Raw genomic sequence first — 19,395 nt, forward strand, 5'->3', positions numbered from 1 at the left:
ACACCCGGCATATAATATACCTACCTACAATTTTTCCTGGAGAAGAAAATAAAAAAACTCTTCCTACAATTTTTCCTGGAGAAGAAAATAAAAAAACTCTTTTAAGAAAGAATTTCAAAGACATCAACTAGAATGCAACAAGTTGCATCAAAATGGCTTATGAAAATTATATTATTATTGAAAGCTTAATATATTTTAATGTGCATTAAAACTGCGTTATGTTCTTTTTAAGCGAAAGCAATAGGTATTTTCAATTTGCAAATTACTCCGACAAAGCAGGATTCGTCACGTCCATTTAGTTTCGTGACATATTAGGGGACAGATTTCGGTGACGAAGTGCATTAAAACTGCGTTATGTTCTTTTTAAGCGAAAGCAATATTTTCAATTTGCAAATTACTCCGACAAAGCAGGATTCGTCACGTCCATTTAGTTTCGTGACATATTAGGGGACAGATTTCGGTGACGAAATGGACACATAAGGCGTATTTCATAAGGAATGTTATCCGATTTTGTAAAAAGGAGTTATTGTGTTATTTAATATTGTAAAATGTTCATTTTGATAAACCTACTGTGATTTTAATAGGATAATAATAATAATAATCTGTATTTTAAAAATATAAAACCGACTTCAAAATTGTACGTAATTGATAATTAAAACTCTCTATCTCCAAAACTACTAAACCGATTTTGATAAAACTTGCACTATTGCCTAAATTGAACAATACCTAGTACAACCAAAAAAGGAATTACTGAAATCGGAGCGGTAATTCCAGAGATATACGAACACAATCATAAAAACATACATACATACGCTTTTGAGATTTGGCACATTTGTTCAGACGCTGATATAGACTAACATATTCGAAAATTGGGCAGTTCTGGAAATATTACATATATACGCGTCGAATTGATAACCTCCTTTTTTGAAGTCGGTTAAGAAAAGATACAAATATTAATATAAATTTTAGCCCGAACAAAAAAGAGGGATTTCTTATATCTGTTTTAAACAAAACATACCTTGACTCTGCGCCTCGCTTGTATGTATATATTATGTCAGTATGTATTTTATAGGTTTATATTATGTTTGCATTGAATTATTTGAAAATCTCAAAAGTTTAATGAGATTTTTATACAGTCTTTTTATTAGTACTTTTTTATGCGGGGTTAATAAGCTTTGTGTATTTTAGATGGAAGATACATGACTGCTTGTTTTTTGCTTTGCTTTTCACATTATGGGCTTCACATTTCAGCTTTTTATGGATTATTTTTACAGGGATGGCCCCCCTAATACCGGCCCAGCGAGCTAAACGCAACAGAGATAAATTGAAATTAAATGTTGCAAGTTGCATCATGATGTTACAATATAAAACTTATTCTTTTTTTAACACTTCTTTCATTTTCCTAAAGCTCCTACTCCCCGGGAGTAAAACAAAATATAAAATTGTAACTAAATGGACAAAACTTAGTCACCACCTCTAATAAAAATTGCGATATTTTATAAACTAATTATTTTTTATAGAAAAACGCACTTATTTCAAGAAGTTTAAGAAATTGTGCGTCGACTCATACAATAATCAAAAAAATATTTTTGAAAATTGTCCACTTTGTCCACATAGTCACGCTACACATTTTGGCGGAATTACTCACGTACAGTCTGCATGGCCGATCTCCCTAAGACTCACTCTTTCTGTAGTTATTAAAAAATAATAAATAAATAGGCTCTATTCTGATTTCTGAAGGAGGACGCGCGCGACGGCATTAGATATACGTGTAACCCTACGGCAGTGGTACTCAACCTTTAAATTGTACGAGGCACAAACACGTTTTGGTCGTGGTAGTCGGTGTCGCGGGCCGCAGCCTAAATTTTTTAAGTAAAAAATTCAAGTTCTTCGAAATTTTCAAAACTGGGAAAATTTTCAAGACTTGCGCTATTTTGTTGGTAAGTATGAATTTCAACTTAAAAAAAGTGTAACTTCACACGGGCCACAGGTTGAGTATAGATTCCCTAGGGCATTCCATTGGCCATCAAAATATGCATTTTTTAAATAGGAAGATTAAGGATATTGAATAGTATATTTATTTATATTAATATTTTATATCAATTCAACAATTTACAGCACTGTTAAGCGGGCCATACACGAGCAGTCCTTGTCCATCATCCATTAGCATGATTGCAGTAACAATGTTTATGGGGGATATTAGATTATCATATATATTGGATCCGAGATCATTGAGTCAATGATATTGGATAATGTAATATAGACATATGATTCATTTCTTCCTTGATCATAGATTTTTGACATTTGCTGAGAGATTGGATCCAATACGGTCATAGAAATAGGTGTTGCCAGTTATTTAATATAAAAAAAGAGTTTTTAATTTCTTGTTCGTTAATATGTTTCAAATAATGTAATGTAATTATTTTTCTAATTATATACTTGGATAATCTTGTTGAAATAACAAAAAACAAGCCATATTAAAAATGACGATGTCTTTTGATAAATCGAATTCTCTGAGATCTAGTAACCCTGACGTCAATACCTGTCAGCGTTAGCGCTCTCCATTGGCTATTGAAACCACATATGACGTAAAATAGGATCAATGAAATATGATAATGTAATACGCAGATATGATCAAATGATCATATATATTGGATCCTATATATAGAAATGATCCAATATAAATGATAATGTAATACCCCCTATTTACAAACTTCACGGACTGCTCTGCCATTCAATATGGTCAACTTTTGTATGGTAGATTTACATAATTTGATTGGACTTTATTTTTTTACATAAACTGATTCATGGTTGCACTTTATTTTTAAATCTGATATAATAGCGATGTGATCAGATGGAAAAACAATACTAGGCAGTGCAACATGGGCGCGTAGTTCTTCATTGCTAGGAAATGGAACAACCTGTAAGAGATACAGTAATCTAACTATAATATGAAAGTTAATCGCTAAATGTATTGTAAGTGCTAATCTCAAAGACGGCTGAACCGATTTTGCTCATTCTTTATTAACATGTTAACATATTAATATAAATTCAAGCTTGTTCACTGATGTCACATTTTTGACGATTAAAGTCAGCTTAAGTATGGCAACACTTTTGTATGGATTTTTTTTTCCATCTCATGGTATGCCTACGTGGTTTACATAAACATAAGCATGAGGACTTGTGGTTGCTAGGTACATGTTTTAATGCTACGCTCTTTATGTTAAAAGCACTTACTTAATTAATTAATTATGTAATAGTTTATGACACCTGCAACGCCACTGCGCACAAATTCCTTTATCGCGCGAGAACCGTACATTTTTTTCGGGATAAAAAGTATCCTATGTCCCGTCTCAGCACTCAAAGTATCTCCATACCAAATTTCAGCAAAATCGATTCAGCGGGTGGGCGTGAAGAGGTAACAGATAGACAGACACACACACTTTCGCATTCATAATATAAATAATATTATTGTATATGTAAGTATGGATTATGAAAGTATGGATATTGTACCTTTCCAACTGACAAAGACGTAAAAAAATTATATGATAATATATGCGTAAAAATATTATAGACTCATGGTGATACCTGTTGTACTTCTAAATTATTTTTTTCATAAAAAATATAATCAAGGCAGTCAGCAAATCCCTCGGTAAAATTTGTGAATTCAGGAGTTCCACAAGCACTAGCAAGTTGAATGTTCTGTGTAAGATTTAAGCCAGTTACAGCTTCTTTCTCATCTGAAAATAAAAAGTTTTTTTTTATGAGAAAGCCTTAAGGTAGCCTAGGTAGTAACATTTTTTACAGTCGCGGCGTGCGGGCGTCACTGACGAGTGACGCGATCACGAAGCTAAAACAAAGTTAGCTTCATGGACGCGATAGACGCTCGCTTCGAAACTCGAAAGGCTACCGTTATTAAAAACACAAAGCCATAAGCCATGTGTAAAACATGCATTCTTAGTAATGAATATTGTAAAAGAAACAACAAAATAAGGTCATCTGAATACATACTTGATTTCCAGTCAGGTAAAGTGTCAGGTGCGATTCCAGTTGTGTAAAGCTTGTAAATGCCACATGATGGGACACTGTTAAAGTCCCCAAAAAGCATTACAGAAATTCTCTTATTTGGCAACTGAAATTATCACAAAAAAATGAGTCACTATGGTCTTCCATCTTTATAAGATCAAAGTATTTACTGTGTACAGTGTATCAAATAAAGAATTAAATGTTTCCCTGTGTATGATAGTAAATCAGGATCAAGGTACATACCCTTTTCTGCAAATCATCCTTTAGGTGCTGCAGCCAGTAAATAACAATACCACCCTGTATCAATCTTATGTGATCAGCATCAGGGTGGAAGTATAAATGAGTATTGCCAATAAGCAGTACCTCATCTGGGTAATCACAAAATTGTAAAACTGAAGCACTTGCCACTGTAGATCGATCTAGTAACCTTTCTACTAATGGTGCATTACTTTCCAAGTGGTGCCAAATTGGTTTTAAATAGGATTCTTGTTTTATTGCATCAGCTAATAATATACTGCTGTCCTCTATCAATCTGAAATTCAAAGTATTATTATTTCAAAACAGCTCTTTCTAATTATTGGATTATAATATTTTTATGCATCTGCTTGGAATATTGATATAGATATGTATACTTAGATATATATTATTCCAATTAAATAAATAAGTTAATAACACACATCTTACCTAAATCTGTCTTTTCTATAAAAACAAGCCAAACCCTCAGAAACTGTTTTGCCCTTTTGATAAAATTCTCCATCAAGGCCATTAAATTCCAAGAATGGCTTTAAGCAGTTAAGAAATATTTTCTTGCCCACTTCTTGAAGGCAAACAACATCAGCATTGTAACCTGAATAGCACAACTTAAATTAGGTTGCTATAACTTAAAATATATATATTATTTTATTTTAAAAAGAGTGCAGAACATAAAATTACATACCAGTAATCTCTTTGAGTAAAAGATTCTTGCGGTAATCAATGTGAAGCGCATATGGTGGACAATATGGATGCAAAACTGTTCTAGTAAAATCTGAGTCACAGTATAAATCTGCTAGTATATTGTAAGAAACACACCGAAAGCTGAAAAACTATAATGAATATACATTTTCATAATCAGTCCATTCTTATCATCTTTACATTTTTTCCTTGAGTTAGAGAAATTCACCATATTTTCAGTTTCCATACTAATATTATAAATGCGAAAGTGTAGCTGCCTGTTGGTCTGTCTGCCTGTCTACCTCTTCATGCTTATCCCATGCGATAAACGAATTTTGGCGCAACGCACATCATTGACAATTGTGGGCATCAACTAGTTGTATAATTTTTGTGAGCATAAAAAAATACTTATTATTATTGTAATACTAAACCTTTCATCATTTAGCTTTGATGAAGTAAATAACTGCCTTGTCTCAAAGGGGCAATGACCTGGCCCAGCTTCAACAACATTTTTTGATATTTCTTCTACAGCTGGCCCCACACAAGTACTATTACCTGAAACATACTTAAATATATACATAAACTGATTAACTGATTCATAAAATCTAGACACTTCAATACCATTATTTTAAATTTCCAAATATTATATTATTGTAAACAACAAACGTTTACTAACCTGGTATGCATTCTAATTTCAATTTCATACCTACAGCTTCTGATCTGGGAATATAATAAAAGCTATTCTCTAAAAATTCCCATTTTATGTGTATGTCAGAAGTTTCATGTCCTTTATCATTCTTTCCTTTTCCTCTGTACCAATTAAAAGAAGAGTTGCTTTTATCAGTGTACATTGTCTCAAAATATTCTGGGTACACAGGAAAACCCACGAGAATACTTTTTGGTAAACTTAAGCTTGTTACCCAAGGTGCATTGAAAACTATGTCAAAAACTTGTTCACTTATTTTTAGTTTTATATTAGACTTGTAATCAAATATACTCAAACAAGAGATATCTTGTGGTAATGGATGTTTATTCTCATCGAACATGCTCACAGTAACCACATTGGCATCAACTAAATCCTTTTTCTTAGACTTTTTGCACAATATCTTTTGCACATTTGTTGCAATACGACCACATAAAGTTTGTAATGATTCAGACGAATGTCGATTTAGATTAAACTGTCTGGTAGTATCTTTAATTTTCATTATAAAACAAATATCAACCTTGTCTTGGTTCTCAATATATCTAAAGTAGCATTTATCAAGATTCATTTTGTTACTTTTGGAAATCTTGGATATTGAATGAACGCTGCGAGTAAAGCAGAGTAATCTATACACCATGCTAGAATATCTGAGAGGAAGTAGAGACCGCGAATTAAATTCAAGTGTGTCGTGCCGTGAGAGATGCGTGCGAGTTGCAAAGTCTGCAAGTGCTACTAACTGAACTTTAAAATGTTATTTTAAATTCGTTTTTCTTAACCTTTTTCTGAGTGTTATGTTATTAAACTGCAGCTTGAAAATAAAATAACACAAAAACGTGCTGAAAAGTAGAAAGTTATCATATTCACAGAATACAAATTATCTTTAGTGAGAATTGAGCATGACATTTGATCTGTAATGTAATGTCTATTTTGACATTGACAGACGGACTTGGTTTTTTTTAAATAGTTAACCAGAGTTTAAGAGACCATGATTTTAAAAGCTGCGCATCCACTGGATCGGAATCGGAGCGGACGGAGGCGTCATAAATGAGGGATTTTCCTATATTTTTAATTTGATTGTCAAACAGTTTCTATTGTAGTAACTAGATGGCGTATGGGTAGACAACTATCGGTAATACCAGACAATACCATCAATAATTGCTACAAAAGTAGGCAAAATAATGTAAAACTTGATACATTTCAATTTGAAAAAGACATGATGATATTCCAATGAATAGGATAATAAAGTTATTATAACGATGTTTTAGTTAAAACTCGCGGAAGAAATAGCCCTATTTATCGATATTCACACCAAATGTCACATCTATACTTAATATCATAAAGCGGAAGAGTTTGTTAGTTTGTTTGTTTGAACGCGCTAATCTCAGAAACTACTGGTCCGATTTGAAAAAATTTTTCAGTGTTAGATAGCACAATTATCGAGGAAGGCTATAGGCTATATTTTATCACGCTAATACTAAAAAGAGCGAAGAAATAGAGGAAAGTGTGGAAAAAACGGGGGAAAATTATTTGAAAGGGCTTATTTGAACGCGCTAATCTCAGGAACTACTGCTTTGATTTGAACAATTCTTATAGAGTTAGATAGCCCGTTTATCGAGAAAGGCTATAGGCTATATTTTATTACGCTAAGACTAATGAGAGCGAAAAAATAGAGAAAAAATGTGGTAAAAATTGGGGAAATTATTTGAAAGGGCTTATTTGAGGAACTACTAGTCCCGATTTTAAAAATTATTTCAGTGTTAGATAGCCCATTTATCGAGAAAGGTTATAGGCTATATTTTATCATGCTAAGACTAATAGGAGCGAAGAAATAGAGGAAAATGTGGAAAAAAACGGGGCAAATTATTTGAAATTGCTTATCTCACGAACTACTGGAGCAATTTTTCTGTTATTTGGCACAGGTAAGAAGTAGACCACGTGAAGGATCATAGGCTATTTTTTGTGGACTAACTTGTCTGTGAAATATCTAATTTACGCGGGTGAAGCTGCGCGGAATGTTATATTTCGCGTGGTCACGACATCACGCGTAAACGGCTGGACCCATTTTTCTGAAATTTGGTATAATGATACTTTGAGTCCCGAAAAAGAACATAGGATACATTTTGTCCCGGAAAAATTACTGTTTACTGCATAATATACTTTTATGATTTGACTGTAAACTTTTCAATCTATTTTGATGGAATTTGGTATGGAGATACCGACAGTATATTATAAGTTTATGGGAGATACTTTGAGTCTCGAGAAAGGACAAGGAATACTAATTTTGTCCCGGAAAATGTACGGTTCCCGCACAATAAACTTTTGTGATTATCGCCTAAAGTCTAAACTATTCAATCTATTGTGATGAAATTTGGTTTGGCAATATTTTCAGTCTCGGGAAAGGACAAGAGATACTTTTTATTCCGGAAAATATACGGTTCCCGCACAATAAACTTTTATGATTCTCGCCTAAACTATTTAATCTATTTTGATGAAATTTGGCATGGAGATTAGAGATACTAATTTGAATCTGGGACAAGGAATGTTTTTTGTCCCGGAAAAATTTGCGATTCCCACACAATATACTTTTTTGATTTGCGCGTAAACGACTCATTCGATGTATGGGAACAACTATAAAGTCCACGCGGACGAAGTCACGGGCAACAGCTAGTAGGAATTATAAATTTTGGTTTTGACAACATCTTACTTGCACTTTTGTACGATAACGGATATTCAATGGCTAATATTTTACCAATAATGAACATCGAAAACCCAAATAACACAATTTGGGAAAAAATAATAAAAACCACACCAACAATATGCCAACAATAAAAAGTACAAGTTTCAAAGTAACATGGCCGCCAAAACTCTTTCAGTTGTCAGTTTTCAGTTTGACAAGTTTTTATTATGTCAGCGTCAAAGATATTTTACTACTAGATAGTGTGATACAAAGATATTTTACTTCTAGATGGATAGCGATGACGTCACGAATTGTTAGAAAGTGATAGCTCAATACAAATTAACTAATGTATGAAAGAGACGCATGACTTTTTTTTTGTCCCTTTCGGTATGGCCGGGTTTTTTGTTTGGCAACTGTGTTCAGTTGACAATTAGTTGCCAAACAAATAGACGCGCTGTGATTTTTAACTGTTTTTTGTGTTAAAGTGAAAAAGGAGAATTTAAAAGAGTTATTATATTAAGTGGCGAGGAAAACTCCTTCGATTGTGATGGTGGGATGTTCCATTCTTGGCTGTAAGAGCCGTAGCGAACAACAAATACCTGGATTGACGTTTTATGCGTAAGTACCGCTATAAATGTTGTTTTTCTTAGAGTTTCACGTACTAATTAGAATGAAAGTGAGTGTTTATTTTGTTTCTGACAATTCCTTAAACAAATTCACACAGGTCTGCTTTAATTTCGGAAATAGGTAATTTATCATAACCTCAAACCTCGTATCATTATTGAAAGCTGTATTGCCATGTCGACAAAATTATCTCCCGGATAAATTAAAAATATTGTGTTGTGTCGTCTTTGTTATTATTGAGGTATTGTTACATAGCTAACATCGTGGATGGATCAAACCAAAAAATCCGTATGTAGGGAACATATTTATTTATTTGTTTAATTTTGTAATAATCCATAATCCAAGTAAATAGCGAACTGATATTCAATATATTATATTTTAGTAGAGTTGTGTGAAATTCCCTCATTAATATGAAACAACTGGCCAAGATTTAGGAAAAAAAATCTCTATGCTACTTAGTTAACAAAGTGTCTAGAATACAGTTTTTTTAGATGACTAGATCTTAAACAACTATGTTGGAAAATAATAATATTTTCCAACAACTAGATCTAAAGTCATTAAAATAATAGTTAATAATTATTATTTTTAGTTTTCCCACCGAACCCAATGCACGGAGTGTATGGGTGGCAGCAACTGGACGTTCAAACTGGCAGCCAAAAGGAAGTTCAAAAGTGTGTTCAATACATTTTGAAGATGGATCTTTTACTACCTCAAAAAGAAGAAAATATTTAAAACCTGGAACTATTCCTGAAAAACAAATTCATGTAAGCGCTCAATTTGATTTCAAAGCGATGAGGGAAATAGTGTGGTGGTGGCATCTTTGTTATAAAAAATAAATAATTTTGTTTGTTTTTAATAACATTTAGTTTACTAATTTTACTATTTATTATTAAACTTTATAACGTTTCAAAATTCTGAAATCAAATAGGTAATTGGTTTTGTGTTTTTGCAATTACTTATGTTAAGTTTTTTTGTGTTAATAAATAATAACTAAGTAATTATTTTTGCAGATGAAAGAAATTCCAAATGATTCTTCTATTGCTTCAGTGCAAAGAACAGTGAAAAGAAAGGCTGATTATGTTTTGCAAGAGAGAAGACAGCCAAAAAAGGTATGTTTGGTTGTTTGGTAAGAATTCATGCATATATTTTTTTATGTAATAAGACTAGTATGCAAAGAAAATTTGAACCAAAACATGGTAGTTGTAATAAAAGTTTTTAAGTATATTCCTTCATAGTTTGCATTCCTTCCTTCATAATCTTAACATAATTAGTAGTTACATCAGTAGTGTAAAATAATTAATCCAAATCTATGATTATTTAAGGAACCAACCGCATGATTGTTTATTGTATTAATTGATGCTAATGCCATGCTAACTACGTGCTGTACATTGATTGACAAGTTGTTCAAGTTTTCGTCCTGCAATATGTGCATGACATGCACGCATGATTGTTTTGAGATCGGCATGTTATGCAACAATTAAATCTGTCACGTTAATGTATGTCATGCTGCAATTATACGCTCCGTATTAGATATCAGGTGCTTTTTTTTTGTTTTGCTCCTTTTTTTTAACTCCATGTTTTTTTTATGTTTTAGAAGCTGGTATCAACAAAACCACAAAGTTGTCTCGAGGTGAAAAAGTGTGATCTTGAGCGCGAGTTGAGAGATGTTCAACTTAAGGTGATTGAATTAAAAACTTGTTAATCAAGTTTTTTATAAAAATAAAAAAAAACATATTATACAAGGCGTAATAATTGCCATTTATTTTCAGCTAGAAAGGCAAACAAAGATTTCGGCGACACGGTTGAAGAAATTGCGTGCAAGTCGAGAGTCGCGGAGAAGACTGCAGAAGAAGGTTGCAGTTTTGGAAAATATTCTGGTTGAATTAAAAGCTAAAATGCCGATAAAATGCGAACTACACCAACAACTGGAGTCGTGAAAATTGCTTTAAGAAAAATAATGAGAATTTGTGTCCGAAACAGCGACGGACATCTAGAACATGAAATGTGAAAATAATGATTAATAAATATTTACTGTTTACATGGTTTTGTTTCATTTTTTAGAACTAACTCAAAATAAATATGTAATATATATTATAAACAATGCCCGGGGAGGCAATCATCTAAGTTTTTTTTGTAATGTTATATTTTATAGAAAATAAAGTATGTGAATTTGAATAATGAGTTTTAATTTACATACTTTTAATATATTTTTTTTATGTTAGGGTATTTAGTACTAATCACGTAACGATAATAATTAATCTCCTCGCTACGCGATTAGTAAATACCGCAGTATTTTTTAAATACTTATAATGTTATGGATCAATAAATCTTTTGAACGTCTAACGGCGTTTTCACACGAGACACGACACGACACGATTCATAGACAAATATAAATTACACGACAGACGTCACACAGTCTGTCGTTTGAACGTTTTCACACGAGCGACGATTTCTGCGACGACACCGTATTCACTTATGGCTGGTTTACACGTATTAAGTAGATAAGTAGTCAACAAGATTTTAACTTAAATGACTTTATACTTACTTATCTAAATTTGAACTTGCTACTTGCTACTAAATTTTGTGTTTACATGCAATTAATAACTTAAAATTAAGTTAAAATTTAGCTGTTACCTCGATAAGCAATTTATTCGTGTAAACCAGCCATTACTTCTTAAAAATATGTCATATATAATTGTTGGGGTCCTAAGCTGATAGTTAAGCTTTTTATAAAACGTAGTCATAATATATTATTATTTATGTATAGTATAAAAAAACCTCGCTACGCCCATGTTAAATGTTAATTATTACCATATTATAATACTAGGTATGATGTAAATGTAATATGGCGGTGTAATAATAATAATAATGATAATAATATCAGTTTATTTCAGACCATAGAACAGATCCATATAGAGTTAGTAGAACACAATGTTACTTATGACTATGTTAGTAAATTACAAGTGATAATTATTATAATATAAATGCTCGCCAGAAAACCGCTATGCAGTTTGACAGGCTGTTAGATTATGATTTATTATTTATTTAACAATTTTTCAATAAAGAATTTATTTATATATTATCTGTAGACAAAAAACGTGACGACATAGCGGATTGTCGTCTCAAAATCGTGTGTCGTGCGGTGCCGTGTGAAAACGGTTCATAGAAATGTATGGCGCCCGGAGTCGTCACCGCATTTTGTAGTGTCGTGTCGTGTCTCGTGTGAAAACGCTCTTAAAGGGACCCTAGACGATCATGCAGCATGACATGCGTTGTGCTGTCATGCACGCACGATCATATTTTATTGATGCGAATGACATGCAAACTACGTGCTGTACTTTGTAATTTTTCGACCACAAAACACGCATGATAGTGCGCATGATATAAATGCGTGTCATGCTGCATTACCGTTTAGGGTCCGCTTAAGCTTTGCTTGATCACAACACGACGAGGTTATGTTAATTATCAACACCATATACTTTTTCACAGTAATAAATTAATAATATACACTTTTCATGCATTTATTTCACTTTTATTAATTTATGTTTCACACGACCGGATTCGATAAAATCATCACCTGATGGTTTATGATGATGATGGAATAAGTGCATGAAAAGTGTAGATTATTACTGTGAAACATGAATTTTCAACAAGAAGTTACAGTACATTCAATATCACATAATATACGTTTTAGTTAGTCAACTCCAACTAAAAACGTCTCGAGTCTCGACCATTACGAGACATGCAATATTTTAAATCTTTTTCAAACATTTAATTGAATTACAATTTCATGAATTCTTTTGAATTATCGGCAGAATTTACCCGAGACTTAGGGACATATTTTTAAGGTAGCAACACAGTAGTGTTGAAGCGAGAAGTACTGTAGTGGCCACGCTATCACACTTGGTCAGCGTGTTCCTAGCCTAATCGCTTAGGCCAATGATCGCTTAGGTTTAAGATATTTTGATTTATGTCACATTTGACAGTACACTGATATTTTTTGGAAACACAACCCATATGTAGTCAGTGATGCCAACCTGCAGATAATTTCAGATCGGTGAGGAACCAATAGAAAATCTAGAAGTGTCTATCCTTACGCAATCTAGTTAAGATTGTTAAAAATAAAATTTAAAATATAAATGAAAATCCCTCATTGCACTAAATTTAAAAAATAAATCGTACATCTAGCAGCACTGCGTTATTGCGATATATATATATATATATATATATATATATATATATATATATATATATATTTAAATTTTATATATATAGTCTGTCAAAAAAGTGAAGAAATTAAAAAGCCAATAAAAAGTGGCAGCATCGTAGTGTCATTCTTTTTCAATCAAGAAAAAAGGGACGACACTAGTCACTACGATGCCACTTTTTAATTTCTTCAATTTCTTGACAGACTGTACTTCCAATTAATAACGCCGCATTGGAAGTTCCAATTCGGCGTTATTATCGCAGCAGTGTGCCAATACAAAATGTACTGAAAACATATATCGCACCTTATTATCGACCCATAATATCGCTCCTGTGACCTGTCTGTGGGAGGCTTAATGTGCATTGAGTGTGAGCTATGTCCGCTCCGGCTTCACTTCACAGTCCTGCAAGGGGGATTGCCATGTAGGATAGTGAATGGACCCCTTTAAATTACTTTTTTTGTAGCTTAGCAACATTGATCGGCAGTCGGCTACGTGTCAAATTCATTGTACGCGTAGCATTTTGGAACGGCCAACACGATAGTGGTCACTGTCGATTTGCTTTATTATTTCTATATTGGTGGTTACACCATAAAAAGAGAGCGATAAATTAATATTAGGTGCTTTCTATATTGACAAAGATGGTATGTATAACTAAATGTTTACGATTATATTTATACATTTTGTACTAATGTTAAAAAATAGGCCCTTGCATCCGTTGTGGATGATTTATACAGTATTTTCAGAGCGAAGTAACCAATCCTCAAATACTGTAGTCCCTGGACATGATTTAAATGTCCGTATTGTTGCCCAAGCACATACGAAATTCTCGCAACATAGTCGGCCTAGTCCAGAGGAGAGAACTAGTCAATACGTCTGGGACCAACTATGTGCGGGTTTTCTCACGATGTTTTTCTTCACCGTACGAGCGTCCGTAACATGTACTTGATATCAGAAAATGCCTCATTTGTACACGCCTCCACCCGAGATCGAACCTGCACCCTCTACTAGTGCGAACCAAAGGTCTACCCATTACGCCCCGGACGTTCTCCTACTAATGGTAAAAATGTTTTAAATTATATGTATGTTTGTAGCCACCTGCTCCGAGTTCAACATCGGTTGGTTCCGGTAGTCGCTCACCAACCAAAGCGAGTGCTGCCCCACGATCATCCACTGGAGGCACAGTTAGGCAGCGAAAATCCACCACAACAACCACAGCAGCAAGAAACCGTAGCACTGGAGCTGGGTCAGGTGGAATGTGGCGCTTCTACACAGATGATTCCCCCGGTGTCAAAGTGTAAGTTCTCTTTAATTTGATATAGGTACAATATAAACAGTAAAGTCACTGAACCTTTTATATTTTTTTATTTTTTTTTATGTTTATAAGGAACCAACCACGAACTTGATCAATGTTTCGGTCAGGAAAAATAAATCTTAATATTATTGTTATTACATTATTAAAACTATTATTTTTCAACATAAACTATTTTTGTTTCAATAAAACACATTTCTTGTTACGAATCCTAAGTCAATTAGTGAAAAGTAAAACAGACTAAAATGAAATAAAATAAAGTTCTTTACTCTTTTTATTTTATTTTTTTGCAAATTAAAAATTGTAATGTGTGATGTTTTTGTTGCAGAGGTCCAGTTCCAGTGTTAGTGATGTCTCTTCTGTTTATTGCCTCTGTGTTTATGCTACACATTTGGGGAAAATACACAAGAGCATAAAAACTTGTTATGTTTAAATATCACTAGGTATAAGTGAGTGTGAAAGGTGCAAGTTGTGTTAAATGATTTTATATATACAGAATAAATTTATGGATTTAAATTATGTCTTAAATAAATTAAGTTTAAAGTAAACAATTTTTCACTCTATTATGAACCCTGTAGTCGAGTTTGAGTGTTCTTAACACAGTAATATACTTTATGTGCTGCCTTTTGGTATATTATTACGTTAGCTGAATGTATTGGTTAACTTAGTAGAAATGTAAACTTACAAAGATTATAGTGGAAACAGTAAACTGATAACAAGTATAATATTGACGACCTCTGTGGCTCAGTGGTGAGCGCGTCGGTAGCTCAAGCCGGGGGTCGCGGGTTCTAATCCCGCCGACGGAACAAAAAGTTTTCAATGTTCCCGGGTCTGGATGTGTATTAAATATATATATGATATAATAAAAATCTTAAATATATGTATAGTATAAAAGTATTAAATATATTTCCGTTGTCTGGTACCTGTAACACAAGTCCTTTAGGTACTTAGCACGGGGCCAGACTGACGTGGTGTGAAGCGTCCATAGATATTATTATTATTATTATTATTGAGTAAATAAACTGAAAATGGTGCACACCTCTTTATTGGATCTATTGATCTAGTAGGATATCTTGCATCATTAAGTACTTACTTTAATCAAAAGTGTACTTGACTTTAAAAGTTTATCAAGATGTTAAGACTAATTTCACAGGAACTACTAATAACAATGAAATATTATTGTTTTAAATTGTGATTTGAATGGGACAGACTAGTTGAGCTGTTAATTAAGTGCTTGACTCTTTAGGCCCTTACTTATTTTTCCTTGTTTGCATTCAAATTAAATAAGTTTTTCAACTACTGGACCCTCATACACCAGTATAGTATACCAGTATATAGTATACCAGTATATAGTATACCAGTAACTATAACACAGTCAAATTAACTTGCGACATGCAATAACCTGCCCGCTTCATAATGACGTCATCAAACCCTGCGTCAAGGTAATGTATAATTATTTTTAGAATAATATTGCTAATAAAATAAACAATAATATAACTAAAATATGTATTTAATATTAATTCAGTACATTATTGTTCTTAAAATAACTTAAATCATTATAAAAAATAAAAAAGCTACCATTTATCTTAAAAGCTAGTAGTGGATGTTTTGATTGTATGTATATACATTTCAGCCTTCTTAATAATCTCAAAACTCAGTAATGTAAAAATTCATTTAAGTACATTAAAGTTTACTAAAAGTTTAATAATGTTTACACACACATTGTCACATTATTAATTTTTTAATAAAGACCATTAAAATAATTATCCACATGTACAAGAAAATATTAATTATTATTAGAGATGTGCCGATCATGACTTTGGCTGACTAGCCGATTAGTCGGCTGCAAAGAAACCGACTAATCGGCCGACTAGTCGGCCAAGCCGATCATGGTTTCAAAAGTTTCCGTAACGCTTTTTTACTGCTGTTTCGCGTCGCACACGCTGCCTGCAAACGTGTCGAATCGTGTTATGTTTACTTCGCGTACGTTACTTTATTTTGTTTCTAAGATATCTACAGACTGTAGATATCATAGAAACAAAATAAAGTGACTGTATTTAATGAAAACCATCAACTGTAGACTACAGTTGATGGTTTTCATTAAATATTTCATGTAGGTACATGAAATCCCGATTTAATAATACGGTACTTAATTTGTTGTTAAAATTATATTTACAAAAATAATTTCTTTACTAGCAAGTAATTTCAGAAACACTTCATTAAATTTAAAAATGTGTAACACTGATTAAGTGTGAATGAACAATGAACACATTATAAATAATAATCAAGGTTTTTTTTTTATGTAATTTCAATAATAGCAAAAAAGAAAAAAGCCGATTAGTTGGCGCTTCTTGCCGACTACAAAAGTGGCCGGATAGTCTGCTTTACTGACTATTCGGCACATCTCTAATTATTATGTCATGTAAATAAAGGTACTTAAAATATTAAATACCTCATTAACTAACAATACAAATCATTACCGTAGATGTAAATGCTGTAGCCTGTAGCTGACAGGATTTTCAGATATGCACTTAATTGAACATAAACTTAAGTTTTTTGTAAATAAGAACACATTAGTTACACATAGGCTTCTACCCTTCTGCCTTTTATTCTGTCAAAGAATTGACGCCAAGATACCAGAGTTTTTCCAGACCAGATCCAAAAACTAGACGTAATACCAACAATCATAGTCATGAGATACTTTATCATAAACATCTCAAATTTAGGTCTCTCCACTTCTGTGTGGGTAAATGGACACGGAATTGAATAAAGAGGTGAGGAACACATGTCTCTATGCCAAGTCATCATCCAACTATCAAAATATGCTTGCTCATAAAATAAACAAGCTATCACAATCAAGGCAGGTACAGTGTAGAGGACCCCAAATATTCCAATCCTTATCATTAGCTTTTCTAACTTGTCAGTTTTAGTTCCATCATGTTTCATTACTGTTCTAATTCTAAAGAGTGAAACAAAGCCTGCCAGAAGAAAAATGGTACCCAACACTAGATACACACACAACGGTGCCAGTACAAAACCTCTTAATCCTTCAGCATCCCACAGTCCAACATAGCACACACCAGACAACACATCACCTGAAAAATAATTAATTCTGTTATGATTTTTATTCTACCACATAATTACCTCCTTATTATACTAGCAATTCCAGTAAGTAAACTTTAAGTATTACTCAAAATATTTAATATGAAAAAGGTATACAATAATTTTTGAAACTTACCATCAACTTTGCCCATTGCCAAAATAGATATTGTCTTAATTGCTGGAACTGCCCATGCAGCTAAATGAAAATATTGTGAATTTGCTTCAATAGCTTCATGTCCCCATTTTAAACCAGCAGCTAAAAACCAAGTTAGGGTCAATATAACCCACCAGATACTTGAAGCCATGCTAAAAAAGTAAACAATCATAAAAAGGATTGTGCATGGCTCATGTTTTGTGCCTTGTGTTATCACTGTGATGTTAGGTAATATTGCCCCACTGAGTGTGGATGTAAAGGGTCCCTGGCAGCTCACGCTATCACCTGAGCTCCACCCGATGACATATGCAGTGGCCACCATCAGATAACATACTGATAGAAATATAATAGGTCTCTCTGGGTAGCGGAAACGATCAGTGTCAATCAAAAATGTCAAGACTGTAAATAAGCAGCTTATTGTGCAAAGAGATGCCCATATTCCAATCCACATTCTTGAGAAGTTCTTTTCCTCTTCACTGAAAAACATTCCATTACAAGGTGCTCCACAATCATATTCCACTTTTTCGCCCACTTTCAATGCGTATTCCAAATCGAAATTTTTTGGAATCTTAAATTGAATTGGGCAAACGAATCCATAATCTTTTGCACCATCTAACTTGGTCGGGTCTATGTCAATATCAGTAGACTTGTAATCTACTTTAGAAGGCCTAACTCCAGAAGGTTTGTGAGATTCATGAGTGACATTGTTATATCCGACGCATAATGGTTCGTTTCCATTCGATATAGGCCACTTTGAGCAGTCCAAATTGTCAGGCCAAGGAACTCCTTTCCCGACACAATTCTGTTTGGCAGATTCGCACAATTGACGGCATGGTGGTATGGGATTGTTCAGAATAGTGCACACCGGTGTATAAACAGAGCACAGATAGAACTTTAAATCTGGAGAACAGTTCAGTTTAATGAGAGGAGTAAATTGATACAATTCATTACCGATGTCTTCTTGTCTCGCGTGGTGTAATAAATTTGGAAATATCGTTTGATTGTATTGTAGATTTTGACAAAATTGTATCGTTATTGGTTCGCATCGTCCGTGGTGTGGTAAAATATCTCCTTGATGAACAGTAACATGAGATGTTGCTGTTGCACTTGTGCCAAGCAAACACAACAATGCATCTATAAATAAAATCTTGAGCCTACTCATGTTGTGAAGACTGTAAGTGTTACATGTTATCCATTTAAATACTTATGTACAAACCACTGTAAATTATCTCATAAACTTCACATTATTTCGTTACAAGCCTGCATAAATTAAAAAAATCGAGTGTTGTTAAAAACTAGAAAGAGTGACAAAATTATGAATGAAATATGAATTCAATTTGACAATCTATGACATAGACTTCACATAGACTACAGACGTGTACAGATAATAAATGATATTTCTAGACGGATCACAGACCCGCAGCCGCAGGCCGCACGCCGCAGTCCGCACGCCGCAGTCCGGACGCCGCAGTCCGGACGCCGCAGTCCGCATGCCGCAGTCCGCACTCCGCAGTCCGCACTCCGCAGTCCGCACTCCGCAGTCCGCACTCCGCAGTCCGCACTCCGCAGTCCGCACGGGCCGCTTATGACAGCTGACGTTGAAGAAATATATATGTCAATTCATGCGAAGATTGAAGCAAAGAGAATATAATCACTACG

At 33.6% G+C, this 19,395-nt stretch overlaps 4 protein-coding genes across 7 annotated transcripts; 2 read left to right on the forward strand and 2 right to left on the reverse strand.

The window, feature by feature from the left end:
• Window positions 1-2,688: 2,688 nt before the first annotated feature.
• Window positions 2,689-6,512, reverse strand: LOC121740519 (2',5'-phosphodiesterase 12). Its single transcript, XM_042133254.1, has 8 exons — window positions 5,636-6,512; window positions 5,391-5,514; window positions 4,964-5,103; window positions 4,711-4,873; window positions 4,270-4,558; window positions 4,012-4,132; window positions 3,589-3,740; window positions 2,689-2,921 (listed from the first exon to the last, which is right to left on the reverse strand). The coding sequence occupies exons 1-8, from the start codon at window positions 6,297-6,299 to the stop codon at window positions 2,784-2,786; spliced, it is 1,791 nt and encodes a 596-aa protein (XP_041989188.1). The 5' UTR covers window positions 6,300-6,512; the 3' UTR covers window positions 2,689-2,783.
• Window positions 6,513-8,605: 2,093 nt separating this feature from the next.
• Window positions 8,606-11,001, forward strand: LOC121740534 (THAP domain-containing protein 1-like). Of its 4 annotated transcripts, none has more exons than XM_042133275.1 (5): window positions 8,606-8,957; window positions 9,553-9,727; window positions 9,974-10,072; window positions 10,558-10,641; window positions 10,733-11,001. In XM_042133275.1, exons 1-5 carry the CDS (start codon window positions 8,887-8,889, stop codon window positions 10,898-10,900), a joined length of 597 nt encoding a protein of 198 aa, XP_041989209.1. In that variant the 5' UTR covers window positions 8,606-8,886; the 3' UTR covers window positions 10,901-11,001. The 4 variants fall into 4 exon arrangements, 3 of the variants coding, with proteins under 3 accessions (XP_041989209.1, XP_041989221.1, XP_041989216.1); XM_042133287.1 differs by having other exon boundaries at window positions 10,737-11,001; XR_006037649.1 differs by lacking the exon at window positions 9,974-10,072 and having other exon boundaries at window positions 8,606-9,251.
• Window positions 11,002-13,663: 2,662 nt separating this feature from the next.
• On the forward strand, window positions 13,664-15,028 carry LOC121740557 (protein transport protein Sec61 subunit beta). The gene is made up of 3 exons (XM_042133296.1): window positions 13,664-13,812; window positions 14,263-14,465; window positions 14,809-15,028. Exons 1-3 carry the CDS (start codon window positions 13,810-13,812, stop codon window positions 14,894-14,896), a joined length of 294 nt encoding a protein of 97 aa, XP_041989230.1. The 5' UTR covers window positions 13,664-13,809; the 3' UTR covers window positions 14,897-15,028.
• A 1,666-nt stretch (window positions 15,029-16,694) lies between these two features.
• Window positions 16,695-19,029, reverse strand: LOC121740529 (frizzled-7). The gene is made up of 2 exons (XM_042133265.1): window positions 17,719-19,029; window positions 16,695-17,575 (listed from the first exon to the last, which is right to left on the reverse strand). The coding sequence occupies exons 1-2, from the start codon at window positions 18,896-18,898 to the stop codon at window positions 17,058-17,060; spliced, it is 1,698 nt and encodes a 565-aa protein (XP_041989199.1). The 5' UTR covers window positions 18,899-19,029; the 3' UTR covers window positions 16,695-17,057.
• Between the last annotated feature and the right edge of the window lie 366 nt (window positions 19,030-19,395).

The sequence above is a fragment of the Aricia agestis genome, chromosome 1 (assembly GCF_905147365.1).
Source record: "Aricia agestis chromosome 1, ilAriAges1.1, whole genome shotgun sequence".
In the NCBI taxonomy this organism is placed as follows: domain Eukaryota; kingdom Metazoa; phylum Arthropoda; class Insecta; order Lepidoptera; family Lycaenidae; genus Aricia; species Aricia agestis.

Bases quoted from the DNA above. Each gene is read 5' to 3' on its own strand.
- LOC121740519 (XM_042133254.1), bottom strand. From the start codon at position 6,299: ATGGTGTATAGATTACTCTGCTTTACTCGCAGCGTTCATTCAATATCC. The intron at 4,874-4,963 runs GTATGTAATTTT...TGTGCTATTCAG, and splicing joins TTTACTCAAAGAGATTACTG to GTTACAATGCTGATGTTGTT. The intron at 2,922-3,588 runs GTATCACCATGA...TATCTCTTACAG, and splicing joins ATAATTTAGAAGTACAACAG to GTTGTTCCATTTCCTAGCAA.
- LOC121740534 (XM_042133275.1), top strand. From the start codon at position 8,887: ATGGTGGGATGTTCCATTCTTGGCTGTAAGAGCCGTAGCGAACAACAA. The intron at 10,073-10,557 runs GTATGTTTGGTT...TTTATGTTTTAG, and splicing joins AGAGAAGACAGCCAAAAAAG to AAGCTGGTATCAACAAAACC. The intron at 10,642-10,732 runs GTGATTGAATTA...ATTTATTTTCAG, and splicing joins TGAGAGATGTTCAACTTAAG to CTAGAAAGGCAAACAAAGAT.
- LOC121740557 (XM_042133296.1), top strand. The intron at 14,466-14,808 runs GTAAGTTCTCTT...TTTTTGTTGCAG, and splicing joins GATTCCCCCGGTGTCAAAGT to AGGTCCAGTTCCAGTGTTAG.
- LOC121740529 (XM_042133265.1), bottom strand. From the start codon at position 18,898: ATGAGTAGGCTCAAGATTTTATTTATAGATGCATTGTTGTGTTTGCTT. The intron at 17,576-17,718 runs GTAAGTTTCAAA...ATTATTTTTCAG, and splicing joins GGCAATGGGCAAAGTTGATG to GTGATGTGTTGTCTGGTGTG.